This window comes from Myodes glareolus, chromosome 17, assembly GCF_982192425.1.
Source record: "Myodes glareolus chromosome 17, mMyoGla1.1, whole genome shotgun sequence".
Classification (NCBI taxonomy): domain Eukaryota; kingdom Metazoa; phylum Chordata; class Mammalia; order Rodentia; family Cricetidae; genus Myodes; species Myodes glareolus.
The window spans coordinates 53,557,679-53,571,468 of record NC_142042.1 but is presented as its reverse complement, the minus strand read 5'-3'; the positions used below and the strand labels follow the sequence as shown (position 1 = coordinate 53,571,468).

The 13,790-nt window shown below is 39.4% G+C and overlaps 1 protein-coding gene across 6 annotated transcripts in view; it reads left to right on the top strand.

The window, feature by feature from the left end:
• The window catches only part of Ptpn22 (protein tyrosine phosphatase non-receptor type 22), a 53,448-nt gene that overhangs the window by 24,005 nt on the left and 15,653 nt on the right, over positions 1–13,790 (top strand). For 5 of the 6 annotated variants that reach the window (XM_048442267.3, XM_048442264.3, XM_048442266.3 and 2 more), the window contains 4 exons: positions 814–900; positions 4,250–4,326; positions 4,459–5,267; positions 8,041–8,124. In XM_048442267.3, the coding sequence (XP_048298224.3) occupies positions 814–900; positions 4,250–4,326; positions 4,459–5,267; positions 8,041–8,124 (1,057 nt within the window). Of the gene's footprint in view, positions 1–813; positions 901–4,249; positions 4,327–4,458; positions 5,268–8,040; positions 8,139–13,790 lie in introns of all 6 variants that reach the window. The other variant, XR_007233646.3, reaches the window with a different exon arrangement.

Genomic DNA, 13,790 nt, shown 5'->3' with positions numbered 1-13,790 from the left:
TAGCATTCAATGACTATGCTGGGTGATATAGATGCTACACTGTTCTGCTAAAAAAAAAATCTTTTGAAAACGCCCTTTACTTGTATGAGATTGTGTAAGTATTAGAGGAAGTGCTCCAGGAAGGAGAAAGGTCAGAGAAGCATTACAAGTATTACAAGTCATAAACCTTGTCTTACATGGTAGGAGAGAGGGCTCCTTTCTCTTTTTGAATTGAATCCTGTTATAACCACAGATTTCCAACTTTTATTCAGTGGTTTACTTTTCTTTGGTATCTTTACTAGGACACAATTTCAGCATCTTGATCTAAATACACTAAGCTAAGTCAGAAGACTCAGTTTGTAAGCCACATGCAGGAATTACTTCTGAATGGCCTTGGACAAACTGACTGTCAACAGGTATAATAGCCTTCCTACTTCATAGAGCAATTGTGAAGGTCATTGGCAAATACATATTGAAGCTATCAGTTCATATGCTACCCATTACATGATTTTTTTTTCCATAAATGAAGGTGATTCACTCAAGATACATTTAGGATAACGTGTAAGTAAAAAATGCTAGGGAAGAAAACAGAGAGATAAAAGTAAAAAGTAGGGTTAGAATATGAAAGAAACACGGCATAAAATCCTTGCATGTTAGCTAAAGTTATGTAAAATAAGTATTTCTCGTAGCCTAAAAGTGTATGAGTCACACAACATAAAGCACCGTTACTGAGTTTAGTAACGTGTGTTGATAGCTGTTCCTATTTTGAATTGTTTCTGTAACTCACCTGATATGTTTATTTTCTTCACTTGCCTGGCTTGGGATGCTCCTCAGGAACAGTACGAACTGGTCAACAGTGCGGTGATAGAGCTATTTAAGAGGCATATGGTTATTATTGGAGACGAACACTCTGGAAGAGAGGTAATGCTGACATTACATATTATTTTTCATACATTTTTAGCCAAAGCATCTCAGATTGTTTGTAGGGCTTATGTATAGTCACAACTGAATTGGAATGTCAGGATTTCATAGGGCTATGTCAGAATCTCTTGTGGAGGACAAACTCATTTAGGGTAGTTTAGCTTACAAAATTCACACCTTGGTTAGCTTATTACATATAAATTTCAGCTAAATTTAGAAGCTGAATTTAATTTAATTTAATTAAGCTTGTGTTTTGATCCCAAGTTTTAGGCAATTATAAGCAAGTTAAGTTTATAAATTCATAGGTGAATGTTTTTACAGGTCTCATCTGTCTTACTTTATAGCATACATCCCACAAAAAAAATGTTTTTTTAATTGAGCCCGGTGTGGTGATACATATCTTCAATCCCAGAGACAGAGGAAAGCAGATCTCTGTGAGTTTGGAGGCCAGCTTGGGAGTTCCAGGCTAGCCAGGGCTACATAGTGATACCCTGTATCTTTTTATCTAGTTGAAATTTTGTATCTATTGACCAACATTGCCTTGAAACCTCCCCCTGCTAGTGTCTGGTAGTTACGGTTCTACTCTATGTGTCTATGAATTTGGATTCCCTTAGAGTCTATATAGGAATTATGCAATATTTGTCTTTCCATGTTTGCTCATTTTACTTAGCACACTGTCCTCTAGGTTCATTCATAGTGTCAAAAATAACAAAATATCCTTATGATTTTTCTTTCCAGATTTATTTATTTTATGTATGAGTGCTCTACCTGCATGTATGAATTTATTCCAGAAGAGGGCACCAGATCCCACTAAAGATGGTTGAGAGCCACCATGTGGTTACTGGGACTTGAACTCAGAACTTCTGGAAGAGCAGTCAGTGCTCTTAACCAATGAGTCATCTTTCTTGACCCTCCACCCACTTACTGTGTCTTAAAATAGTACTTGGAATTGAACATAGGGCCTTGTGAATGTCAGACAATTGCTTTAGCAATGAGCTATATCATCAGCTCTGGTTTTCAACTTTTTGAGACAGAGTTTTGCTAAGTTGTCCAGATTGGCCCTGAACTTATGATCTCTTGCCTCAGCCTCCTAAGTAGCTAAAATTACAAGACTGTGTCACCATGCCTTTCACTGTGTGTGTAATAGGTGTGCACATATGTATGTGCACTTACCAGTGCAGATGCATGTAGAGGCCAGAGCTTCAGGATGTCTTCCCCAGTGACATCAGAGCTCTTTATTTTGATTAGATTGACTGGTCAGCAAGCTCTCTCTCCCCTGGATCTACCTGTGTCTTGCCTTCAATACCGGGGTTACAGGTCCATCATACCAGCTTTTATGTGATTGCTGGGGGTCTAAACACAGGTCCTCTCCAAGGCCATTATTTCCTTCTTTTTAAAGGGGATAATAGTATTCCCTTATAACACTAATGCAGTAGCATGTGAATATATACTACATTTCTGTACCCATTCATCTATGGATGGATACTTAGTTTGACTTCATAACTTGTCTCTTGTGAATATGCCACATTTGAGTACACTATATAGATTTCATTTCTCCAGAAATGTCAGAAGTTAAACTGATAAATTATATGGTAGTTCTGTTTTTAATTTTTTGAGGGACCTCCACACTGATTTTTCATAATACTTTTACATTTCCACCAACAGTACATAAATGGGCCCTTCTTCTATATTCTTGCTAATGTTTATCTGTCCCCTGCTTTCCCTGCCTAGTTCTGGGGACTGAACCCAGAGATGCTTTAGTTTCCATTCTTGATTCAATCGCCTTATTAGTTGAGTTCTACTTAGATTTTCTGTTTCTCCGTTAACCAGTTTGGTAGAGTGGACATCTCTTAACCATCTTATCTAGGTTGTTCCATTTGTTAGCATACAATCAACATATGTGGGACTCCCATGCAATTGTTCATAGTATTTTAAATCTTTTTGTTTCCACGAGATTGGTTGTAACGTCCACATTTTCATCTTGCGTGTGAGGATACATGTGTAGCTATGTGAGCATGTATACATACGAGGCCAGAGGTCAGCTGTGGGTGTCAGTCTTCAGGAGTCATCAGCCTGGGTTTTTGAGATCGAGTACCGCCCTGGGACTTTGGAGTCACTGGTTAGGATAGGTTGACTACCAGGAAGCTCGGGGGTGCTTTGCCTCCACCTCTCTAGTACAGGGATTACAGCTGTGTTAGACCCTGCCACTTTTTTCATTTTCTTGAAGGGCCTGTTCTGAGAACTGAGCATAAGTACTTTACCAAATGTGCTATCTATTCAGTCCCTGCATTTTCACTTTTGATTAATACTTCAAGGTTTTTTGTTTGTTTTGTTTTGTTTGAGACAGTGTTTCGTTGTAGCCCTGGCTGTCCTGGAACTCACGTTCTAGACCAGATTGGCCTCGAACTCACAGAGATCCTCCTGCTTCTGTCTCCAGAGTGCTGGGATTAAAGGCATGTGCCACCACCACCTGGTGAATTTTTTTTCTTTAATGTAACTAAAGTTTGATCAACTTTGTTGATCTTTTGAATTTGTTCAGTTTTTCCAGTTTTTCTTGTTCTCTATTTCATTATCTCTGCTCTAATCTTTAATATGTCCTTGCAAAGTTTGAGATTGATTTTAGTCACACACACACACACACACACACAGACACTTAGTTCCTTAAAATGTAAAGTTAGGCTGTTCAATCGGAATCTTTCTTTTTAAAACAAAATGTTATTTATTTCATGCTAACTCATCTAAGCTAAATAATGCTGCTTTATATTTAATACAACATTTTTGTTAATTCTCTAAGAATTTATCGCAATATATTTTGATCATGTTTACCCCTATTTCTCCCCCTAATTCTTCCCAGAACTACCACCTATTTCTCTACCTCTTCTTAACTTCATGTCCTCTTTTATAAAAAAAAAAAAATAGCCCACCAACTCTAATTTGTGTTGCTCATGTACGCATGGGCATGGGGCTGGCCGCTGGAGCAAGGGGTCACCTCCTGAATAAGCCTGACTGTCCTGTCCCTAGAAGTCATCAGCTGACTCAGTGACTCAGCCCCGGGTGGGTCTTATCGAGCCCATGCTCCACTTCCATTCTGGAATGTCGACTGCTGGCTTGATTTCATGAATGTATTGGTCTTATGTCCAGGATACACTGAGTTCAGAACTAACTCCCTGATTTTTCTCTCCCCTTTTCCATGATGGTCCCTGTGCCTTCTGTGTGTGTGTGTGTTGTGGGGGGATTGTTGGGAGTTATCACTTACTAGCCTTCAAATATTAAAATAGTTTCTTGACATTGCTTCGTTAAAAAACAAAACCAACCAATCAAACACAAAGCTCTGACCTTTCTCTTGAAGATCGAAGCAGGATTTTCAGTTCCTGAACAAAATCTCACTATACAAGCTGACTCTTGTCCTCCGGATTTACCAAAAAAGTGAGTCAATTTAGCATTATCTAAATGTTGACTAATTATAACTAAGGGATGAAATCTCATGCCTGCATTGCTGTGCTACTTAGAAGAGACCCCTTTACGGTGTGGCATCATCATTTTCTCCTTCTGTTTCAGCGCCACGAAAGATGCAAACCCGACAAGACAAAGGCTTGAAGTGAAAAGCGCAGACGCCTCTTCTTTTGATAGGACTTTTGAAATAAGAGCCGAGGAAGAGTTTGGTTTGCGTTCGGCTAAATCGAGCCCCTCTTTTGACTTCTTAGAGCTAAACTGTGGGTGTAACAGCAAGGCTTTAACCAGGGAAAGGCTGGCAAAGGCCTCTCCAGTAGCGGGAGATCCCCTTCAGAAATACCAAAGTCTGGACTTTGGCTCCATGTTGTGTGGATCGTGTCCTGATGCTCCGCCTATAAACACAGCAGGCAGGTGTCACAGTTCGAAGGGGCCAGTGACACGGACCAAGTCAACTCCCTTTGAATTGATTCAGCCCAGAAAAACAAACGAGTTGGACATGGAAGATGGTTCTTCATTCTTGGAATCTCAGCTGCCTGAGCCTTGTCTCGTGGAGCTGCAGGCGCAAAGAGTGGTCCATGTTTCTTCAGAGGAACTCAATTATTCGCTGCCGTGTGCCTCTGAGCACCCGACATGTGATGTCCCTTGTGTACCACAGCCCAGCCCCAAGCCTTTTAGAGTGCATTCTTGCATGTCGTTAGTAGAAGACCCGTTTTTTCCACCATCACCTCCAAACAGTGCAGATTCTAAGAGGTCTTTTAATCTGCCTGAGAAGCGAGACCGAGCCTCTTTTCCTTGTACTCGGTTGCCAGCCTCTTCTACAACCTCCCTTTCTTATTGCAACTCACACGAATCTTTAGCAGCAAACCCTCTGACCAGGTCATCCCCACCATTAAACCAACAGACAGCTATAGAAGGTAGGCTATGTTCTAAAATTTGTGTAACGTTTTGGAACTTGCCTGTTTCCATTAAATATTTTGGTTTCTTCTTACCCTAACCCTTCTCTTTCTCTGCTTCTTTTCCTTCTTTCTTTTCCTCCACAAAGAAATAAGTTCTAGTGTGTTCTGATGGTGTACTAAATTGAAGACAGCAGCAATTAAGCAGCCAGATCTGGGGGTCTATCTATGCCAAAGGGAAGGCTTCTAACATGGCCAACCTCATTCCAGACTTGTTTATCAACAGCCCACAATTTACCTTTAACAGAAACAGCTTCCCAAGTACAGAGGGCAAACTGGTCAACAGCACTGCACCGGCACCTAGAAATATTTGATACACACTTATGTGCCTGTATTGCTTTTATTGGTTAATGATTAAAGAACTGGCTTGGCCTATAGCATGGGAGGAGGAAGGCAGAGTTGGAGAGACGCCATGGGGCCGCTGCTGGAGATAGACATGCTGAAAATTTGCTGGTAGGCTACAACCTCGTGGTGATATACACATTAATAGAAATGGGTTAAATTAAGATGTTGGAGTAAGCCAATAAGAAGCTAGAGCTAATGGGCCAAGCAGTGTTTTAATTAATATAGTTTCTGTGTGGTTATTTTGGTTCTGGGCACCCGGGACGAACAAGCGGCCTCTTCCTACATGCCTGTAATGAGTTGAACACATTGCTAAGCATTGAATTCTTTTCCTGTACAAGTGGGGAGGGTAGGATCTAGTTTCCTGCACTTTTCTCATCTTAGCAGATGAGAATATTTGCTTAGTATTGTGTGACTTTTTAAATCTTTTAATACAATTTTCCTATTTATCTCTTATAATTCTAGATTCTTACATACCAAACATACTGTTTTGACTGAGTAGTCAGAAAGTAGTCGTGAACATACTATTAAGAGATTCTGTGCTCATTTTTTTCTTTGCCCTTCTCTTCTTTTTAATGAAGTGGATGGGACCTAGCGCCTCATGCATGTCAGGCAGGCGTTTAAGTGGAACCTCCAGCCCAGACCCTAATAATCTGACGTACAAGATAAAGGAAGCAAAGAGCAGGTTTAATTTGCTTGGGCATTTCGCCAGGTAATCCATAAGGAGCATTGAGTTAAAAAGCACAGAAAACGTTTGCTATATAACATTATTGATTGCTGTTTCCTTTTCCCTCTTTTTGAAGTCATGGGACTTGAGTCTAGCAAGTCAGACAAGAGCTCTGTCGTGGAGGGATAGCCCCAGTCCATGTTCCTTTCTTTCCCCTTTTCTTGATTTAGATAGGATCTTCCTACCAAAGCCAACTAGAACTCACTGCCCCAGACTCTCAAGTGCGGGGCTTAGTTCTCTCTTTCCTTCTCTGTGTGGCACGTTTATGTGTATGTTTGTAGGTACACACATGTGGAGGTGAAGTGAAGACCTCAGGGGAATTGCTCTGTCACTCTCTGCCTTATGATCTTAGGATGTCTCCCTGAACTCAGAGCTTGCCTCTCACTGCCCTACCCCAGGCTGGGGAAGCAAGCCCTAGTCTCCGCCCCTTCTCCTCCAGTGCTGGCCTTACAGGCACAAAGGCCACTTGGCCACTCGGGCTTTTTCTGTGGATGCTGGGGATCTGAACTCGGGTGCTCATCTTCACAGTAAACAATCATTTCCCCAGGCCCAAGTTTTATTTGCTTGTTTTGGGTTTTTATTGTTGTTTGCTTTTCTTGTTTTGGTTTTTTTCAGAAAGGGTCTCATGTAACCCATGCTGGCATCAAATTCTTTAAATAAACAAGGATGACTTTGAATTTTTGATAAGTATGTACTATGAAAACCTAGCAAATTTGGTAGATGAGTAAATCATTTGTTGCAATTTTTTTTTAATCTGGATCTGAGAGAGTTCTTCTTTTGACCTAATTCTTTTACAGTTTGATTATATTTAAAATTTAAAGAATTTTGTTTCTTTATTAACGTGTATGTGAGTGGGTGTGCTCTGTGTGTGTGTGTGTGTGTGTGTGTGTGTGTGTGTGTGTGTGTGTCTATGTCTAGATCAGAGAACAGCTTGCCAGAGTGAGTTTTCTACTTCTGCCACGTGGGTTCTGGGGACTGCACTCAGCTGTCAGGCTCAGTAGCAAGTGCCTTCACACACTGAGAGACCTCACCATCTGATGCTTTCTTTTTATAAATAACCATTATGCTTTAAACTTCTCAGATCATCAAAAACATCAGTTATTTTCATATTGTAGAGAAATTGACATGTCTGCCTCCTGGTGGTAGTTTCATATATTACTGCAAAAATTCTGATTTTTTTTTTTTTTTTTACTAAACAGAAAAACCTGTAGGCTTTTGAGCTTGCCCTAGATCTCTAGTTCACTTCCATTCCCCAAATTTTCTCCTTCTTTTTTGATGAACACTTCCTTTTTCTGTAATAAGCATCCATATTGATTCTGTATAGAATAGAAAAAGGATTATTTTTTGCCTTCTGTGTAAATGAATGTTTAGCTGATGAAAATATCCTATTAGGAATTCTATAGGAAACAAAAGGAAAGAGTTAGAGAACATTCCAAATCATCCTAATAGTGACTTTATCGAAATATTTGGAGACATTCAAACCTTTAAACCCAGTAAAAAAAAATTTCAAAGAACAAGTAAAGCTTTTACCTAAAGACAAATTTATTTTTTCTTAGAGTAAGCAAATACAAATCTGTTAAATTTATATTTAGGATTATATTGGAATCTAAAGATCACCTTTGTTATCACCAACAAATTGTGATTATATTTTTGTTATTTGGACAGCAACTTCTCCGAGGATAGATGATGAAATTCCTCCTCCACTCCCTGAACGGACACCTGAGTCTTTTATTGTGGCTGAGGACGCTGGTGAGTACAATTCAGTAAGTATAAAGTGTGTGTGCCTTCTCAGGCCCTTTAGGGTTCTGTGTGCTGCTGCTGAGTACCCATTTGTCTCTTTTGAAAATAACCTCATTTAGCTGGGCAGTGGTGGCACACACTTTTAGTCCTAGCACTTGGGAGACAGAGGCAAGCAGATCTCTGTGAGTTCAAGGCCAGCATGGTCTACAAATTAAGTTCCAGGACAGTTGAGGTGGTTACACAGAGAAACACTATCTCAAAAGATAAATAGAACAATCCCATTCCTAAGAACTGGACATATTTACCCTCTTGCGTGAGACTTCTCACCAGGAGTTACTCCATCCTTACCTTTGGTGGTGAAGGTATAAATAGAGCATACTGGAATGGAGTGGACCATCTGATTCAACGATCCACCTCTCTGTAGGACTTTAGTACCTTTTTCTGACTCATCTCATTTGTATTCAACAGACTATAGTTTATTCTATACATTTTTTTGTTTTAGACATTATTTTATTTTAGGTCTATGGATGCCTTGCCTGTATGTATATATGTGTACCACATGTGTGCCTTGTGCCTGCAGAAGTCAGAAAGGGGCACCCCCGGAGCTGGAGTTGGGGATGGCTGTGAGCCACTATGTGGATGCTGGGAACTGAACCAGGTCCCCTGACAGAACACCTCCTCTCCAGACGCGATTCCCCTCAGTTTAACAAGCTGTCACACAATGGTTATTAAGTAAATTCAAATGGAAAACACCATGTTGGAGGATAAGGGGGATAAGAAAGGTGTGCAATACAATCTCTCAGTCTTTAGAGGCTTACATTTGAAGTGCAGGATGTGCATATGCATCTTTATGCTTATTATTTCAAGACCATATATCAACGATATGTGAAAGACACAGGAATTCAAAGGACGGGAGAGCCTTCATGTTGAAAGCAGTCAGGATGGCCCAGAGAAAGAGCAAACATCTGAGCTGACTTGTAAAGGGCCAAAAGGAGCATTTCATAGTAGATGGACTGCTCACTGTGGTCACTTCATGGGCTGGCCATGCTAGCAGTGAAATCACAGCGACTTTTAATGACATATGCATATTATTTTAGATAAACCACTTGGAATAATGTTTCCTGATTCTAAAAGAAAAAAAATCTGTATTTCTGATAATCTGTTATATATTTCTATATATTCTTTGAACCAACTATTTAAGTATATGCCTTGATTTCAGAGATAAGAAAATTCATTCAGCATTTGGAGGCCCCTACAGGCTGTGAATGTAGTTTAGTGTTAGAGCGTTTGTCTAGCACTGCAAGACTCTACGTTTAATCCCCAGTACTGAATCTAAAAATAGCTCCCAACTGTAAGGCTGGAAAATCACAACGATAATGTAATTGCTGTTACAATTACTGTTAATAGTATGGGCACACACAATTATCCTTTTCTTTTTTCTTAACTCACAAAGCAAAGAACATCATTCCCTTTCAAGTGCCATAAAGTAATTACAACTTTGACAGCTTCAAATAAATTTTTAGGACAAAGTTCTAAATTATAAATGAAATAATTCAGGAGGAGATCGATATAGAACCAATTTTCATATGATACAAGACTACAAAAGTCACTGTAAGAGTTAGGGGTGCCTTCTTATAATTCAGCACACTTATGAATTAAAAAATGCTGTTATTGCATATATATAGTATATAGTATGTGAACTATATTTTTAAATGGCATTTATTGCTTCAAACTTGTGTGTGTAGATATTATTCCTTCATTTTTTTTTCTTTTCACCTCTTTAGAGTGTGAAACTCCAAAGTCCTAAATCAGATAGAGACTCCGCTTGACTTTAGATGACTTTTGTCTTAAGAACCTGTCCTCTACAACAGCCCGCTAAGTCAGAGTGGTTCATCTCAGGAAGAGTCATTGTTCTTGTAAACAGCTTCTGTTGTTTTGATTTACTTTTGGGTTTCCCAGACTGACAATTTTGTTTTGTCATGGGCAAAGCAAAGATAGAATCATTCAAACAAACAAACAAGCAAGCAAGCAAAAACATTATTTCAGATAGGCTATTTGAAAATTGAAATAGTCAAGATGATCTTCTGTAAAAAGAACAAAGCAGGAAAATATTGTACTACCTGACTTCAAAATACACAAAGCTATAGAAATCATAATGCCAAGGTACTGTCATAAAACGTGACACACAAACCAGAAGAACAGAATAAATATCTTAGAAAAGCCGATATGTGCTTCTATTGCCAACTGGCTTTTGATAAAGATGCAATGAACATGCACAAGAAACAAGACAGCATTTTCAATAAATGATTTTGTGAAAACTAGGTGTCCACATGTATAAAAAAAGGTGTCTACCTCTTACAGGTCCCCAAAACTAACTCAACATCTACTAAACATTTAAGTCTAAGACCTGAAACTATGAAACAACTAGAAAAAAACGTCAGGACTTTGGGATGGGCAAGGACATTTTTGAACAGGACATTAAAAAAAATAAGGAAATAAAAATAATAATAGACAAGTAGAATTATACCAAATAAAAGGCCTCATGCAGCAAAGCAACAATCCTTGCCTTTGACTTAGAAAAACTCCATTCATTATGCATCTAACAAGTACAGCAGTGTTCAACATTACTTTAGTGACTCAAATTTTCTATCTATCTATCTATCTATCTATCTATCTATCTATCTATCTATCTATCTATCTTTCTATCTATCTGGTATTTTCAAGACAAGGTTTCTCTATGTAGCCATGGCTATCCTGGAACTTTCTATGTAAACCAGGCTGGCCTCAAATTCACAGATTGACCTGCCTCTGCTTCCTGAGTGCTGGGATTAAAGGCGTGCACTACCATGCCCTGTCTGAATAGGATATTCTGGACATTGGATATTTTGACCAAAATGTGTAAGCAGCATACAAAAAATTATCATCAAAGAATATAAGCAGCCGACTTTAAGATTGAAAGTTGATCCCAAAGGAAGGCGTACCTATGGCAACAAGGATGCAGATATTCAGGGTCACTAGCTATCAAAGAAATACAAGTGAAAGCCACAACATGACATAACCCCACTCCACTCCAAAACAAAAGTGGCAGCTGGAGCCAGGCATGGTGGCACATGTCTTTAATCCCAGCACTCCAGAGGCAGAGACAGGCAGATCTCTGAGTTTGAGGCCTTCTGGTCTACAGAGTGAGTTCCAGAACAGCCAGGGCTACACAGAAAAATGCCGTCTTGGGGAGAAAATGTGGGGCTGGAGAGATGTCTCAGGGGTTAAGATTACTAGTTACTTCTCCACAGAACCCAGGTTCAGTTCCCAGCACCCACATTGTTTACTCACAACCATCTATAATTATAGTTCTAATGGGATTGATACCTTCTGGCCTCTGTGGGCACTGGACACATGTGGTACATATACACACATGCAGATAAAATACCCATACAGATAAAATTCTTTTTAAAAAAGCAGAGCAGGACCTGGAAGGTAGCTCAGAAGGCAAAATCACTTGTCTGAACCCTGAGTTTGATCCCTGAAACCAGCATTAAAGTAGGAGAATTTATTCACAAAGTTGTTCTCTGGCCTCTTTAAACACACAGAAGCATACACTATACTTCCCAACAATAAAGTAAAAACAAAAGACAAATGTTGACAAGAATGTATAGAAAAGGCAACCCCTGCATACTGTTAGTGGAGCTATACATTAAGGCAGCCATTACTGAAAACAGCATGGAACCTGGGTATAGTGGTGTGTCTGTAAGCCTGGTGCTCAGGTGCGTGGAGGCTATGTTAGTCTCTTTTCTCATTACTATGATAAAAATACCTGACAAAGCGATTTAAGGCATGAAGGGTTCATTTTGGCTTATATTTTGAAGGGAATGATAGAGAATGAAGGCCCTGGTTACATACATCGCATCTGCAGAGAAAGGTAAATGCTGGTGCTCCACTAGCGTTTGCCTTTTTATTCATTCTGGAACCCCAATCCATGGCATGGTGCCTACCCACAATTAGGGCATTTCCTCCTCAGTTAACTAAATATATTCTCTAAATGGCATGCTCAGATATTTGTTTCCATGGGGACTCTAAATGCCATCAAGTTGACATCAAGGTTAACCATTACCCCATGTCACCTTGTACTTGAACATCACTTTTAAGTTATAACCTTCCACTCCTTGGCCCCTTAGGCTCATGACCACCTCATAAGGCAAAATACACCAAGTCCAACTTCAAAAGTCCCCATGGACATGGCCTTTTGATCAAGCCCTTACTGCCCCTTTCCGAAAGTTCCAATGGTCTTTAATAGCCCTAAACCGTTTAAAAGTATAAGTTCAGAGACTTTTCTTACTCTCAGGCCCTATAATTTTTTTTTACAATACACACTTTCTAACATACTATGGGAAAGAGTAAATAATCTCAGTCTAAAATGGAGGAATGGGATATAACAGGGACAGATAGGATAAAAGGAGATTGAAATCCAGCAGAGCCATGACCAGGTTTTCCACATTCGGGGCCATTTCTCAGTACCAGAGTTCTATATCATTTTTCTCATTGCTGTGACGAAAATACCCGACAAAGCAACTTAGTAGAGAAAAGGTTTATTCGGCTGACAGCTTGAAGGTGCAGTCTGCCATGATGGTGCAGTCTGCCATGACGGTGTAGACTATCACAATGCTGCAGACTAACTATATGCCTTCTGTCTAGGCATGGTAACAGGAGCATGAAGAATCTAACGGTACTTCCACAACCAAGAAGCATAGAGAAATGAGTGCTGGGGCTCAGTTCACTTTCTCTTTTGTATTCAGTCTGGAATCCCAGCCCATGAAATAATCTTTCCACCAAAACTAACACAATCAAGAAACTTCCTCAGAGAAGTTCATTTCTGTGTTGATTCTAAATTAACTTGATAGTCAAGAGGTGGAGAGGATCATGAGTTTGAGGCCAGCCTGGTATATACTGTAACTTTATCCCAGAAAATTGGAGGGATAGAAAGGAGTAAAAGAAGGGATAGAGGGAAGAAAGGAGGGAAAGAAAAGAAAGCCAGTATGGAGGTTTTTCAAAAAATTACCATATGATCCAGAAATCTCACTACTGCACACATATGCAAAGAACATATGGACAAATAGACACTTGCTCTTACATGTTCACAAAAGAACTATTCACAATTAACTACAATCTATGTGCCATCTACCTAATCATGGTTAAGAAAATATGGTTCATACATACCATTCAGCAAGAAAAAGGATGAAATTCTGTCATTTATGACAATATGGATAGGACTGGAGATCACTATGTTAAATGAAAAAGAAAGGCACAGAAAGGCAAGTATTTCGTGATCTCACTCATATGTGGAATATAGAAAGGTTGATCTCACAGGAGCTGAGAGCACAGTGGTGCCGGTGGGAGAAAAGAGTCAGAGGAGAGAGACGGGTGAGTTGATCAGTGGGCTCTAAGTTTCCAGTAGGAGCAAGGAGATCTAGTATGTTGTCGCATAGCTTAGAGACTACTGAAAGCTACACACCGTTCATTTCTAAATCTTAGGAAAAAAACTTCCAATTTTTCATGACAGATAATGAATATTTGAGTAGACATGTTTAACTTAATTTAATATTATACAAGGTATACAGGTATTGAAAGATCATATGGAATCTCATTACTGTACAATTTTGATGTTTTATATAATTTATCTT